At 44.1% G+C, this 13,046-nt stretch overlaps 1 protein-coding gene across 2 annotated transcripts in view; it reads left to right on the forward strand.

Moving 5' to 3' along the window:
- Positions 1-13,046, forward strand: part of LOC127466577 (metalloprotease TIKI1-like) — a 67,745-nt gene that overhangs the window by 36,770 nt on the left and 17,929 nt on the right. The window contains exons 3-4 of one of the 2 annotated variants that reach the window (XM_051777492.1): positions 5,615-5,761; positions 7,932-8,106. In XM_051777492.1, the coding sequence (XP_051633452.1) occupies positions 5,615-5,761; positions 7,932-8,106 (322 nt within the window). The remainder of the gene's footprint in view (positions 1-5,614; positions 5,762-7,931; positions 8,107-13,046) is intronic. The other variant, XM_051777493.1, reaches the window with a different exon arrangement.

Below are 13,046 nucleotides of genomic sequence, written 5' to 3' on the forward strand. Positions count from 1 at the left end.
CCTCTGATTCAACATTATCAACCATCCTTCTGTAACAAGAGGATTACTTCTAAATTCCCTTGTTTTATATAGCTCCTAGCTGAGGAAGGATTGGTTTGTGTGTTACCATACAAATTCCAGATAATAACCAAAAACTTCAGTGTCTCTTTGTTTGGTTCTGGAAAGACACACTGCAAGAATCTGGCATACAATGTCCTAGTGTAAGTTTGTTTTCGGCAGACCAAAGATTGAATTCTTCACTGCCTTTACCTGTGTCAGCATCTCTGTGTCAGATTTGAGGCAGAGTGTCGTCTAAATGCCTTGGAGGATCCTGATAGAGAAAAGTGCTCCCTCTCCTTGCAATGCTGGCTTTTGACTAAGAAAACCCCAAACATAAATAATAGGAAGCCCATGGGAAACTTGTAGCTCGTAAGTAACACAGTGTAGTTTGCACTTAGTTTCATTGACTTGTACTGTTCATGTCTTGTCCCTTGGGTGAGTCTCTCATAAAACCTCTCTCTGCTCATGGCTCTAATCCAATCTTTCTCACAGAAGTAGTCCAAGTTTGGGAATTTGCTTCCTTTTTCTCTCTTGTTTACAAAAGCAGAGGCCACAGGGAGCATCTCATCGGGTGCAACAGCTCTGAAAGTGACATAGACTGCTCTGAAGCCTGCAGATGGTGGGTTAAATCTCCTTTTGCTATTTTCAGCCCATGCCAAAATAAGACTTCTCTGGCCTGTTTGTGTAAACTGCTTTTTGCAGGGCTCCTCATGGCAGGTGGGCTCAGGTTTCCAGGCTCTGACATTGCCAGTCCTGACTTCTTACCTCGAAGTCAGCTGTGCCACACCACAGCGAGGAATCCTGCTTTCTTCTCAACACTTGGCCTGCTGGACCATTACCATGACAACGGAGGATTATTGATTCTCATAGTCATGATGCTTTTGATTTAAGGCTCGCTTTGATTTGGGGCAGTAGTGTTCACTGGCCCAGAGAAGCAATGGTCTCCTCCAGGTGAAGAGCAAGGAGAGAAATCCGCTTTTGAGAAGGAGGAGAAAGAGGGAAAGGATTGGCTGAAGAGGCTGAATGGAATCCGTAATGGATGCAGTTATTAGCTGGGAAGGACCCAAAAGCAGCCCATGACTCCTTAAGACAATTAAAAGCAAATTGTCTGGCTGAGCGATCCCAGAGCAAGGAAGATGCTCCCCCAGACTATAATTCAAGAGTTTGAATGGCCCTCAAAAACCGAGAGCTGAAAGAAAAAAAAACCCAGAAGATGAGGCAAATGATGGAACAGATGTGAGCGCTTTTGTTGGGAAGACTCGAGGCTAGCAGGATGGCGATAGGCTAATTTGAGGCGAATAATGCCAGGTTCCTTTCATATGCAGAACAGCACTTTGATCCAATGTGGATGAAAGTACTGAAAAGTGGAGAGGATGGCAGGGGGTCCTTTGTCTCTGACAAAAGAGGCATCTGCCAGGCTCTAACCCTCTTTTCCCCGCCCCCTTAGCCTAGCAGGCCACTCTAACAATGCTAGCAAAGGGGACAAGTGTCTCCTGACAGCTGAAGAAATATCCAGGGGGAGAATGAGGTTTGCAGCAATATGTATACCAGAGAGCTTAATCGATTTTTTCCACAGTACAAAAAGGGAGAGGGTTGGGGGAAGACAGAGATCACAGTGAAAATGGGAGGTGGGAGATAAAAAATCCCTTTCTAATAAACTTGTTACTTTTGTTCTTCGAATACATCTTTTTCAGGAGCTGCTTTGATGCTAGTATGAATACACTTATTGGAGCAGAGTAGGATGGAGTTGCTGGAGGGGGGTGTGAAGTAAGGAAGAATGGTTTTGCAAGGAGGATGAATGTGGAGTGATTTCTGTGGATTCCAACACAGGAAAGATCTTGGAAGTAGTAAAACAGTGCAATGCAAAAGATACCTGCAAGACAGATGCATATTTTCTGTATCACCTTTGGAAGAGCTCACAAATTTTTACATTTGATTTCTAAGCAAAATTGAAAATTTCTTTTCAACCTTTTCTTATTTTCTATTTTCTCAACTACTTGAAATTACTAGAAATCAAAGGAGTGCAGTATCGAATGCGGAGTTAGGAAGGCAAGCAGTATTTGTGCCAAGCAAATATAACAGTTGCAGACTAGCTGCTGATCTGCTCTCTGCTTCTAATGCTCTGTTGACTTTCTTCAGCTTTTCACATCTAGTAAACAAGACTGGGATCAGATTTGCAGTTTGAAGGGCTGTGATCTTCTTAAGTGTCATTTTGCACCTAGTCTATTGTTTTCTTTGAGAAGTGACTACAGATAGGAGTTATCAACTTCTGAACAACACCCATCTCAGTAAATTAAATCCTTTAAGAACAGTAGGTTCAGGAATCTTCCTTCTTGTGAGATCTTGACAGTGTTTATCCATTATTATTTACTGAAGATAACCTCCTCACCAGGGCAGAACTTTAAGCAACACCTGGTATGCAAACAGGTCCCTCCCTCTTTATCCCCACCCGCCTTCACTTCTTGACAAAGTGTTTCAATTCTCCCAAGAAGGTACAAGTGGTACAGAAATTGAGAGGAACTATCACATTTCTTTGAGAGGCTGTGCACTCATGCTGATGCCAAATTGTAATCCTATGTAGTCGTTCAGTAGGTGTGCCATCATTCCCCTCCAGCAGATGCCACTGTTCTGTTCAGAACAGCTGATGTGGAGAGTATTGTTGGCGATAGCATTTCCTGTTGTGCGAAGCCTGATGCGTGAGTTACTGTAACTTATTAGAGAGGGCTAATTTTCAAGGACATTGGTGCTCTCTTGACTTCTTGCTCCTAATGCAGAGAGACTTAAGCTGCTGCTGCTGCCCTCAAAGGAGCTGAGACTACCTGTGTCCCTCACAGCATCAAGGTGGAAATCCACTCTCTGGGTTGGGAACTTTAGGTCGTTCTTATGTGACTTCTCTCTCAGGTGCTGCATACAGTGATTGGAATCCGGTCTAGATCCTGGTGGGGAAAGATGTTGCTCATGGGGAAGTCTGACAACATGGGCATGAGAAAGGACAACACCTGTGTGGCTCAACCTGACTGCTACAGGCCAAGCCAAGTCTGTTTGGAGGACAGAGTGAGTCTGTTTCACTTGAGGAATACTGCGAGGAAGGAGGGAAGAGATGTGCATGGAGCTGAGGGTTGCATGCAGAGTAAGTGACAGTAGGAGTGCAGGCTGTGGGGGTACAGCGGAGAGAGGAAGATTTGCTTTGTTCTCATGCCTCTCCCAGCAGGCTGGTGTTTTCCCTACAGAAATTGGTTAGCCTCTTCTGGTTTGTGTCTGGGTGAAACTCAAAAGGTAAAGATTGCAAAGCTTTTTTGATGTCACAGTCCCTACCTGCTCTGTGGGCAGGGAATGTCTGGTCATTGTTTCAGAGGCTGCAAAGTCTAGAAAGGGACATATTGCTTTAATGGTAAATTGTAAAGCAGATGATCCTATGGTAGTCAAATAGCTTATATAAGCCATGATAATAGCCAAATATAAACCATTTACATGGAAGTGTTTTTGGATGGACTGATTATACATATAAGATTTTCCTGGCATGACCTGGCAGTCCTTGGGTATAGAAATCCCATGTTTTCAGCATGGATTTGGCTTGTATCTCAGTGAACCTTCTCTGGTCATTAATATCCATTAGGACTTCTCTGTGTGGGAAGTGAAGCCAAACAAATGGAAAAACAATGGCTTCGGAGTATGATAAACTCCAGCCTGCAAGCAAACTTTTATTCAGGCATTAAGTGGTTTCAGTTTGGTCTTGTTTAATTTACTTTCAAATTAAACAGAGGTCCTTTGCAAGATGGCCACTGTTAGTTTGATGTAACTTTGCTGAGTGTTCACCTGGAGATATTATTTTAATCCAGTGCAGTTTGTACCAACAAAGTGAATTATTGCCCTCTTTAAAAACATGAGATAGGATTGAATGTTACTATTCATGAACACTTCCCCAAGAACTAATGCTAAGTTATGTGCTTTTGTATTGGGCTAAATACACAGTGATTTGGATCCAAACAAGTAGCTCTAGCTGTAGTGGGGACAGTGATTCCAAATTTGGTGGAATTCGCACCTTTCTGTAGAAGACAGATTGTTGTTCTGGGGGAGGGAAATTGCACCTGTTTGTTCTCACATCTGCTCTATAATCCTCAAAATTAGTTCATACAATCTCAGATTATTAACAGTTTGCTTACTCATGTGTGAGTTTCATGGTGTTGTCAAATACTTCCAGTTCCAGAGTGCCTTTGATGGTGTTTGAGGCAAATATCCAAGAGGAGTTAATTGCACAGAGACTAACCAGAGCTTAAAAAATAACATTCCCAAGATTAATTTTTGAAAAATTTCAAAGCAATATCTCTGAGCTTACTTCCTTTAAAGAAGCCAGTAGGTATTAGGAAAGCTTGTGTCTAGTTTTGGTGTGAAAACTGGTGGTAGCTTGAGTATGCACTATGGTGAGGAGAGATGGTGATGTTTTACTTGCCAGGTGCTGATAGAGGACTGCTCCCTGTGCAGGTGATTATTCAGCTCCACATCCCACCAAAGGTGCCCACTGGCATCCCGTGTTCAGCCTGGTGAGCTTCTACCCCAAGTCTTTCCTTGGTTCCCTGCCTTTCTGGAGCTCAGTGACCACCAGCTGAAGTGATGGAGCAGCTAGGGAGAGGTGTGGAGGTTCTGCCTTGTCTGTTTGGCTCCAGGGACACCTGTGAAGTGTTGCTCCAAAGTGCTCTCTTCTCCCTTTTAAGTGGGGTGAGCGCTGCCCACGTGTGGGGTGGCTGGATCAGCAGCTCTCTCTAGGTCAGATCCTCCTGAGGCCACCGCCTTGGGAGAGCCATGCTGTGCTCTGCTGGTCTTCTCCCTTTTTGGTCAGTGGAAAGGCTCCCTGATGGTTGGAGTGGTGGCAGCTGGATAGTTTATCTTGAGGCAAAGGGAATGGGAGTGTTTGCATTCCCAGGGAAAGGCCCAGGAGGAGGGAACGCACGAAGCCCTGGTGCCTTCTGAGGCAGTCAGCTGGGAGAGAGTGAGTGCTAGGTGACGCCCTGCAAACCCCAAAGGCCACCATTCTTCCCTTGTCTGCTCCAGGAGAGCCCTTCCTGCCTGAAATAGATGTTGTCTTAGAGAAAGAGACATGAAGCAGGAAACAATAGCCTGGCACTGTTCTTGTGAATGAGAAAGGAAAGGCAAACACGGAGAAGCCATGCTTAATTTAGGTAGGTGGCTGAGGAGCTATGAGGACAGGAGCCCGTCTTGTTCTGGGGCTCTGTAGTGGTCAGGCAAACCGTCATCTAGGGGAGAAAGATTTCCCCTACTTTCACCTGCCCCTTTGTATCTTCTGTATTAACCATGTCACGGTCAAAACCCCATGGAACTAAATGTGGTGGGTCAGTTTCCTCTGAGCAGGCCCAGAGGAACCAAGATGTGAGTACCTGTGAACCCAGGAGAGGCACGTGTTGGTGAGATGTGGACTGTCTCAGAGCCAGTCCTGTACTCAGAGCAAGGCAGCTGCAGAGGGCCCTCGTCAGGTGGCTGTGTGTCTGTGACCTTCCCATGGGATGAAAAGAGAACTTACCAGGAACTCTGTCTTTTCCTCCCTCTCCCCCTCCCTCAGGTGGTCTTTGCTTTGAATCAGACTCTCTTGCAGCAGGAGAGACTCCGAGCAGGCAGTGTCCAGATCCCCTATACGACTGAAGACCTTATCAAGCATTACAACTGTGGGGACCTCAGCTCCATCATCTTCAACCATGACACTTCTCAAGTGAGTCTAGCCACCACAGCCCTCGTACTATGCACATGTCCCTTCAGCGCTAACCCCTGTCACACTTGTGCTTCTCTGTCCCCGAGGCAGGCCCTTTACAGGTGAGGGCCAAGGGCATGCTGCTGGCTCCCCGACCCATCTGCTTTCCTGTTCCAGGAAGCCTGCAGCACCTCAACCCCTGTCTCACTGCACACAAGCAGCAGAGGTGCACCTGGCTTTCCTCTTTGGACAAGTGGCATGTTTGTTTTAGCATCAAAGCTCTGTGAGTTAATCTGTTATTTTGTTAAGGACTCTGTGGAACTGCTCTAGCTTAGGTATGAGCAAACTTAACAACAATATAGAACAACAGCAGGCTCTTTTGTGCTAAATGCGACAGAGAAATGCACTCGTGACTTGGACACTTGTGTAAGGCTGGGCAAGTTGCAAGCTTTCTAATGTCCCCTATCAGGATGAGTGGGTACTGTGGACGAGGCCCAAAGAAGAGACATGGAGTGAAAGAAAGAAAAGATAGACTTAGACTGAATGTGAAGGAAAAGAGACCTTCTGAGACCTCACAGACTTGGGTTTACGGAGATGGTTTCCTAAGCAGCACGGTGGAATGTAATACTGATCTTTAAACCACAAGAAAACGCCCAGCAGGGACCAATTTGGCCTGTTTGGGCTGTTAGATTAGCTAACCTCAGACTGAGACATCAGGCCTCTCTATTCTTGTCTGTGAGATATTGCCTGGTAATTTGTGCACATCAGTGAAATCACAGACTCTACCCTTACAGTGCTGAAAAAGCGGGTGTTGATACCTGGGCTATCTTGCTGAATAACCATTTTGTGATGACCTTTTGATACATACAGTGCAGTACTGCAGAGCTGCAGAGTCATACTAACCCTTGCTTCTCTAGCACTGAGCTTTGTGCGTGTGTTGCTGCCTTCCTGTCCTGCACACCTTTCCTCCTGCAAGTGCAGGCAACTTGGTTGTAACACTGCCTCGCTTTTACACAGTGCACTTCATTCACGAATTTCAAAGGACTTCTCAAAGGATTTCTCTTAGAGTACTGTAAGAGGATTCGGGTGCTGTATCACTATTCTACGAAGATGTTGCAAACTGGAGACAGCTGGCATTGACTCCAGGTCCTTGGAGAGTGTTGCTGTTTCTAGGACATACATGTCTCCGACATGTCTCCATGTAAACTGTCCTTTACTTGGACAGTTGAGGGGCTCAACCTCAGGGTACTCTCCCTGACTGAGGAGCTGAGTACTAATAGTTTGGAACATGGTCAGTTTATGTTTAAAGCAGCACTTTTCAGCAAATTTTACCCCATGCTGGCCCAGTGTGCTAAGTGTGCTAAGAACACTTTGGAGAGAGTTAGTAATAATCTGAGTGGCTCCAAAGTCTCTTCATCTGCTGCAGCCTTGCAAGGGAAAGCACCTGGCTTATTATGAGCTCTGCTCTCCAGAAACCACCACTTGCAGGCCCTTTTATTAGCAGTCCCCATAACAGCAATGCCTAAAGCTACATGTCAAGAAGCCAGGATTGCTGCAACTACAGACCCACGCTTCTCTCCACTGGCAGCAGGTCGGGATAGTGTGCAGTCACAGCTGTCCTGGGGGCCCCAGGAGAGGAAGCCAGCATTTTAGAAGATACTTTGAGGACAGGGCAACTGGAAGGGGTAATGCTTTCTTTCCTGACAGAATCTGGCCGTCTTTCCTTTGAAAAGTTTAGGGATTTTTTTTTCAGTTCAAATTGCACAGTTATTCTTTGGCAGCCTGAGGGCTCTGATACCAGCCAAATTCTCTTAGAAGTGTGTAATTGTCATCATAGTTATGACATACCTATGGCAATTTAAGGAAAAAGTATGTAGCTAAAGGTAGCCAGGGGCAAATATTTACTTTCTTCAGCCAAGCAATCAGGATTTAGGATCTCCAGTGTAGCAAATGTGTTGACTTTGAATTGGAAAAAAATCATCTGTCTGGGTCATGAAATGAGAGAAGTGAAGCATTATTTAGAATCTTGCTGAGCATTTTTTTAGCTTGCTTTAGGTTTTGTCCTACTGGCTGTGCCTTTAGGGACAAAGCCATCGCCACATTCGACGTGGAACAGAAATGCATGTGCATCGTGGCTGCCTGTGAAATAAATTCCCCTTTCATGAAGACTGGTTTTTTTTTCCTACCTTAGGTCCCAAATTTCGTTAATGCTACACTTCCAGCCCGTGAACACATTACTGCACAAGAGACAGACAGCTACTTCCGTCAGGAGCTCATCTACAAGCGAAATGAGCGAATGGGCAGGAGGGTGAAAGACCTGCTGGAAGAGCACCCAGAAAAGAGTTTCTTCTTTGCATTTGGAGCTGGTATGTGATTGAGGTGCCATTCAACTTGAACACATTCTTCCCATGTCCGTTAGAAGCTTTTTACAACTGCTTGTCTCAATTTAAAGAAAGGTCAGTATTTTTACCGTGGTGGACACAGAACTCAGCTTTTCCCCTGATAGTTGTACCTTAGTAGGAAAACCTTTTCAGTGTATCACTGTTTATCTTCAGTATGCAAAGAGCTCATAGTGTATGCACTTATTACAATATTTGTTCATTACAGACATTTTTTATATGTATGGTCGAAGGCAGTGACTCAACTACAGCGTACATACAGAAGGAACAGCTCATTGACATAAACACATGTTTATGTCTGGGCAAACAATACAAAAGGAAAGGAGGAATAGGGGGTTGAGATGAAAGGCAGCAATGCAGAGGTTGCACCAGTGCTTAAATTAACCTTTCAAGAACACATTCAGAAGAAGAACATGCCAAACTGTGTGAATCTAAGGGGTTCAATAAATGCAAGACGGGAAGCAGGGCCTGATTTCACCTTTCTCTTCCTCCTGCAGCTCTTTACTTCTTTCACTGTGCTTCCACAACTACAAGAAAGTTGTGTCTGCTACTATTTTTGAGCGGCACATTGGGTCCACTTAGGGAAAACCTACTCCATTTTCTGCCTTTTAGCAGCCAGCAGGACTCTACAGGTACACCCAGCAGCACATCCAGCTCCATGAGGCTGACACCCTCACTTCAGACTAGGGCTGGATGGAGGGTATAAACAGGATTGGTTGGCCATGACTCCCATCCTTTTTTCTAGCTCCAGGGAAGAGAAGAAGTGAGGATCAGTGTTAGAAAAGACAGGTGCTAATTCCCAGAGAATTATCACATCCCCACCACCATGAACCATATGGCCCTTTGGAAAGGGGGGGAACTGAAACAGGTGTCAGTATCCATCTGTGATTTTCTGGTCTCAGTACATACTGCTTTAGCGAGGATGGAAGATCTAGACAAGCCAAGGAAAATATTTACTTAAACACTTGAAAACATTTGTATTCAAAGTCTGTGGGAATTTATGCTCTTGCAGCCGTTAGCTGTGGTTACAAACTCACCATAACAGGGGGTTCTGTATGTGAGAGCAGGGAGGTAACCAAAGGTGGCTGACAATGTTTGTTCAGACACTTGTGAAGGTTGTAACCTGCCGTCTCCCTGCAGCATTGCTGCTCTGTGCAACTCACTGTCACAAAGAACACTGAAGCAGGCACTGGTTGTGCAGATTTTGATCTTGTCTGTCTGTAGGCTAAGGACAGCGCTTTGCTGTACTCCACTGCTGATGTTCTGATCGCATTTGTCCCTGCTGGGCTGATGTACCTAACCAAAGCATATGCCAACCCCAAGGGCCAGTTTTGTCAGTTGCAGGTAGCTAGTCTTCTGTCAGGAGGACAGGCATAGATATTTGGGCTTCATTTACTGCATCACAACTTGAGGGATGAGCAGCCCATGCCCATGGACAGATGTGGATGCATGTGTCACTCTGGGTCTGTCTTGTCCCAAGAGCAGGATCATCTGAGAGAAGAGAGCCTCTTCCACTCCTTTCACCCACTCTGCATTCCAGCAGCTGCAAATCACATGTTTTTAAATGTTTTTGTGTCATTTGTCTCCCATCCCATCAGTTTTCTTCTGTTCCTGCTATTCTGCCCCAGACTGTCTTCACTGTCATTGGTGTGCACAGTGCTGCCCCAGAGCCCAGAAGCACTGCAGAAGCAGATCAAAGCCCTGTCCTCAATCTCTCTTGTTCTCAACTTTCATAACATTCTTAAAGTCTCTTCCCATCCTTTCTGGATTCTTGCTTTCCTCCTTCCTCTTATTTTCCCTTTTTTAGTGTCCTGATTGCCAACAGTGCTATATTGCAGCATTTCCTGGAGCCTTGGTCCTGTATGAACACCCTTGATCTGTGGCTTATGTTCACATGGCTTGATCTCCGAGCACTCAGTGTGCTCTTCTCATGCTTTTCCATCATGCTTCTGAATCCAGACAGGTTCTCTGCCTCCTTTGGAGACACTAGATTGGTTTTGAAATTGTCTCTAATTACCCTCTGTCTTTGAAACCAGTCTATCCTCTGTTCTCTGCTCTTCCAAATAGTTCTATTCAAAGAATAGTGCCAGTCTCCCCCTTTTAGCAACTCAGTTCCTCATTATGCCCATGTTTGACTGCATGAGTATTTTGGGGAGAGGGTGTGTGTGTTTTCTTTCTTTTTGTTTGTTTCATATTAAGTGTCTAAATAAGAAGTAACATTACAGGATCTATTGCAGAAAACAGATCAATTTTTACAGATTACTGAGGTTTCCTGAGTGGACATTACAATTATGACTGCATTCTTTTATTTTTTTCCAGCAAGTTAATTTAGCCTTTTGCATATGCAGATTGCTGTATGTGATAGATAATTATGTAGAAGATTTATTTTTATGCTGGCAAGCAAGGAAGATGAACAAATATCTTATGACCAGTTTTGAGCATTGCTTGAGTATTGCACTCTGTTAATTACTGGAAGAAAGTTCCAGGAAAGTGCTTACATAAGGCAGGTGAGAATGAGCTGTAGGAAAAGAGAAGAAAAAGGAAGGCCATAAAAATGGGAGTAAATCATGACTCCATGGTGCTTTTTCCTCTTCTGACCACCAGTGAAAAAAATATCTTCTAGCCATGGTTTATAAACTGCAGGACAAGGTTGTATTAAAGCAGTAGTAGAATTTTGAAGGATCTCCATGTTAGAAGAGGAGAGAAGACTTTTAGTTGTTTTCTTTCCAGACTTTTTCACCCTGTGATTTTTTATTTTTAAAACAGCTTGGCTTTTTATAAGGAAAGTTAATTTTTTTTCCATTAACCAAACTCCATTGAAAAAACAGCTTTTATCATTAATTATATGTAAACAAACTCATGGTTTGTGGTGACTGTGGTGTTACAAATACCTTTGCTTATTATTTAAACTGCTCTTGGTATTTTTATTTTAAATGGAGGGAAATGAGAAAATAGTGATTTTTTTTTTTTTTTTTTTTTACATTCCAACTGGATTGATGGGATTTAGAGATGGGTAATACATTGTGCAAAAATATCTATCTCTTTCCAGGTCTTAATATAGCTCCATGGCTATAGATGCTAATTTCTTACATAGAATTATATGTGGTAATGGGGACTGTAATAGATTTGATCATTAGAATCAGTGTATTTTATGCTTTTGCTATATTTTAACAGATCAGACAAACTCCTCCTATATTCTGTCAAAAATGCTTCACAGTCAGAGCTCATTGCTGGAACTATTTTTGTCTGGAAGTAATTTGCACAAAAGTGGAGAACTAAAAAAATAACAGATTTTGCTGAAAAGATCCAAAAAAAATCTTTGCTTCTGGCCAAAGTTGCAAACGCGCAAAGATTCAAGCCAAAATAAGTCTGTTTGAGGGACTTAGAGGAAAGCATGGGAAGAGAGAGTTGGTAATACCAGCAGCATTCCACTAGGTTCAGTGAGGGTTTTATCTGTGGCCAGACATTTTTGTATGGTGGCACTACAGCTACAGGCCAGACCTACTCCCTGTTGCCAGTGGTAGAACTTGTGAAGCGAAGCCAGCTGCAATCTTTCACCAGCAGTCTTCCTTCTGCATGCGTTTCTAATTTCTCTGAACTGCAAGTGGAGCATTCAGGATCTGAATGCTAAGCCAGCGCAGGTCATCACACACGTGATTCCACAGACAGCCAGCTAGTTTCTGGTTTGTCTAGGAAATGCACATTGACATAGAGAGGGTTGTGCTGTCCTGCTGTGCTGTGGAGAGTTTTACCATTTGTCCAGGTCTCACAAGGGTGCTGTGTGCTGGCTAAACCTTCCCAGAATCAAGGGATCGTTGATACTGACAGGAACCTCTGGAGATCACCTGGTCCACTCCTCTGCTCGAAGTAGGATCATATAGAGCAGTTTTTCTAGGACTGGAGTCCGGTCAGGTTCTGGGTATGGGCAAGGATGAAGACTCCCGAATCTCTCTGCACAACCTATTCCAGTATATAACCACTAAAGATGCTTTTTCTTATGTTTAAATAGGATTTCCTGTATGTCAATTTGTGTTCATTGCCCCTTGTCCTTTCATGGGACACCACCGAGAAAAGTTCTGCTCCATCTGTTTTGCAGCCTTCAGTCAGGTATTTATGCATCAATTATAACCCCTAAGCCTTCTCTTGTCCAGGCTGAACAGTCTCAGCCTCTTCTCATATAACATATGCTCTAGTTGTTCATCATCTTTGTGGCCCTTTGCTGCACTCTGTGCAGAATGTCCACGTATCTTTTGAACTGGGGAGCTCAGAGCTAGGCACTGGACCCAGATATATATCACCAGGCCTGAGGACCAGGGAAGGATCACCTCCTTCAATCTGCTGGCCTACATGACTGGTCTGTTTGAATGTTCCTGATGCTTCTCTGCACAGAGTGAACCCTGGACTTTCCCTCTAGTCACAGGAACATGAAGTTCCTGAAGGCTGGTTTGTCCCCTAGAGAAAGTAAGAACGGCATTAAGAATTTGATCTTTTCTATATTCATTGTTGTCAGATCTCCTGCCCCCTTCAGCGCTGGATGATACTTATGTAGTCAGTGGAAGCATTCCTTGTCGGTGGAAACATTCTTTGTTTCCCTTGATGTTTCTAAGCAGCTTCAACTCTAGGTGAGCTTTGCTTCAGTGTGGTCATTTTATTCTAGGAAATAGCACAGCTTGTTTTCTTTAGCTTACTTACAGTTTCTGTTGAAGGGGCTAAAGAGTGACAGAAAAAAAGTGTTGCGTTTGGGGTTTTATTTAATGTATGAGAAAGCATATTTAGTGGGATGAGATCCTGACTTTATTATGACAGGCAAGGCCTCTGGTGAAGCCAGAGTTTCCAGGAACCAACTTTAAATTCCCTTTAGTCTCTTCTGCCTCTTTGAACAGTTGAGAAACTCCAGAAGTGCCAGT

The sequence above is a fragment of the Manacus candei genome, unplaced genomic scaffold (assembly GCF_025592945.1).
Source record: "Manacus candei isolate 608988 ecotype Guabito, Panama unplaced genomic scaffold, ASM2559294v1 h1tg000010l, whole genome shotgun sequence".
NCBI classification, from domain to species: domain Eukaryota; kingdom Metazoa; phylum Chordata; class Aves; order Passeriformes; family Pipridae; genus Manacus; species Manacus candei.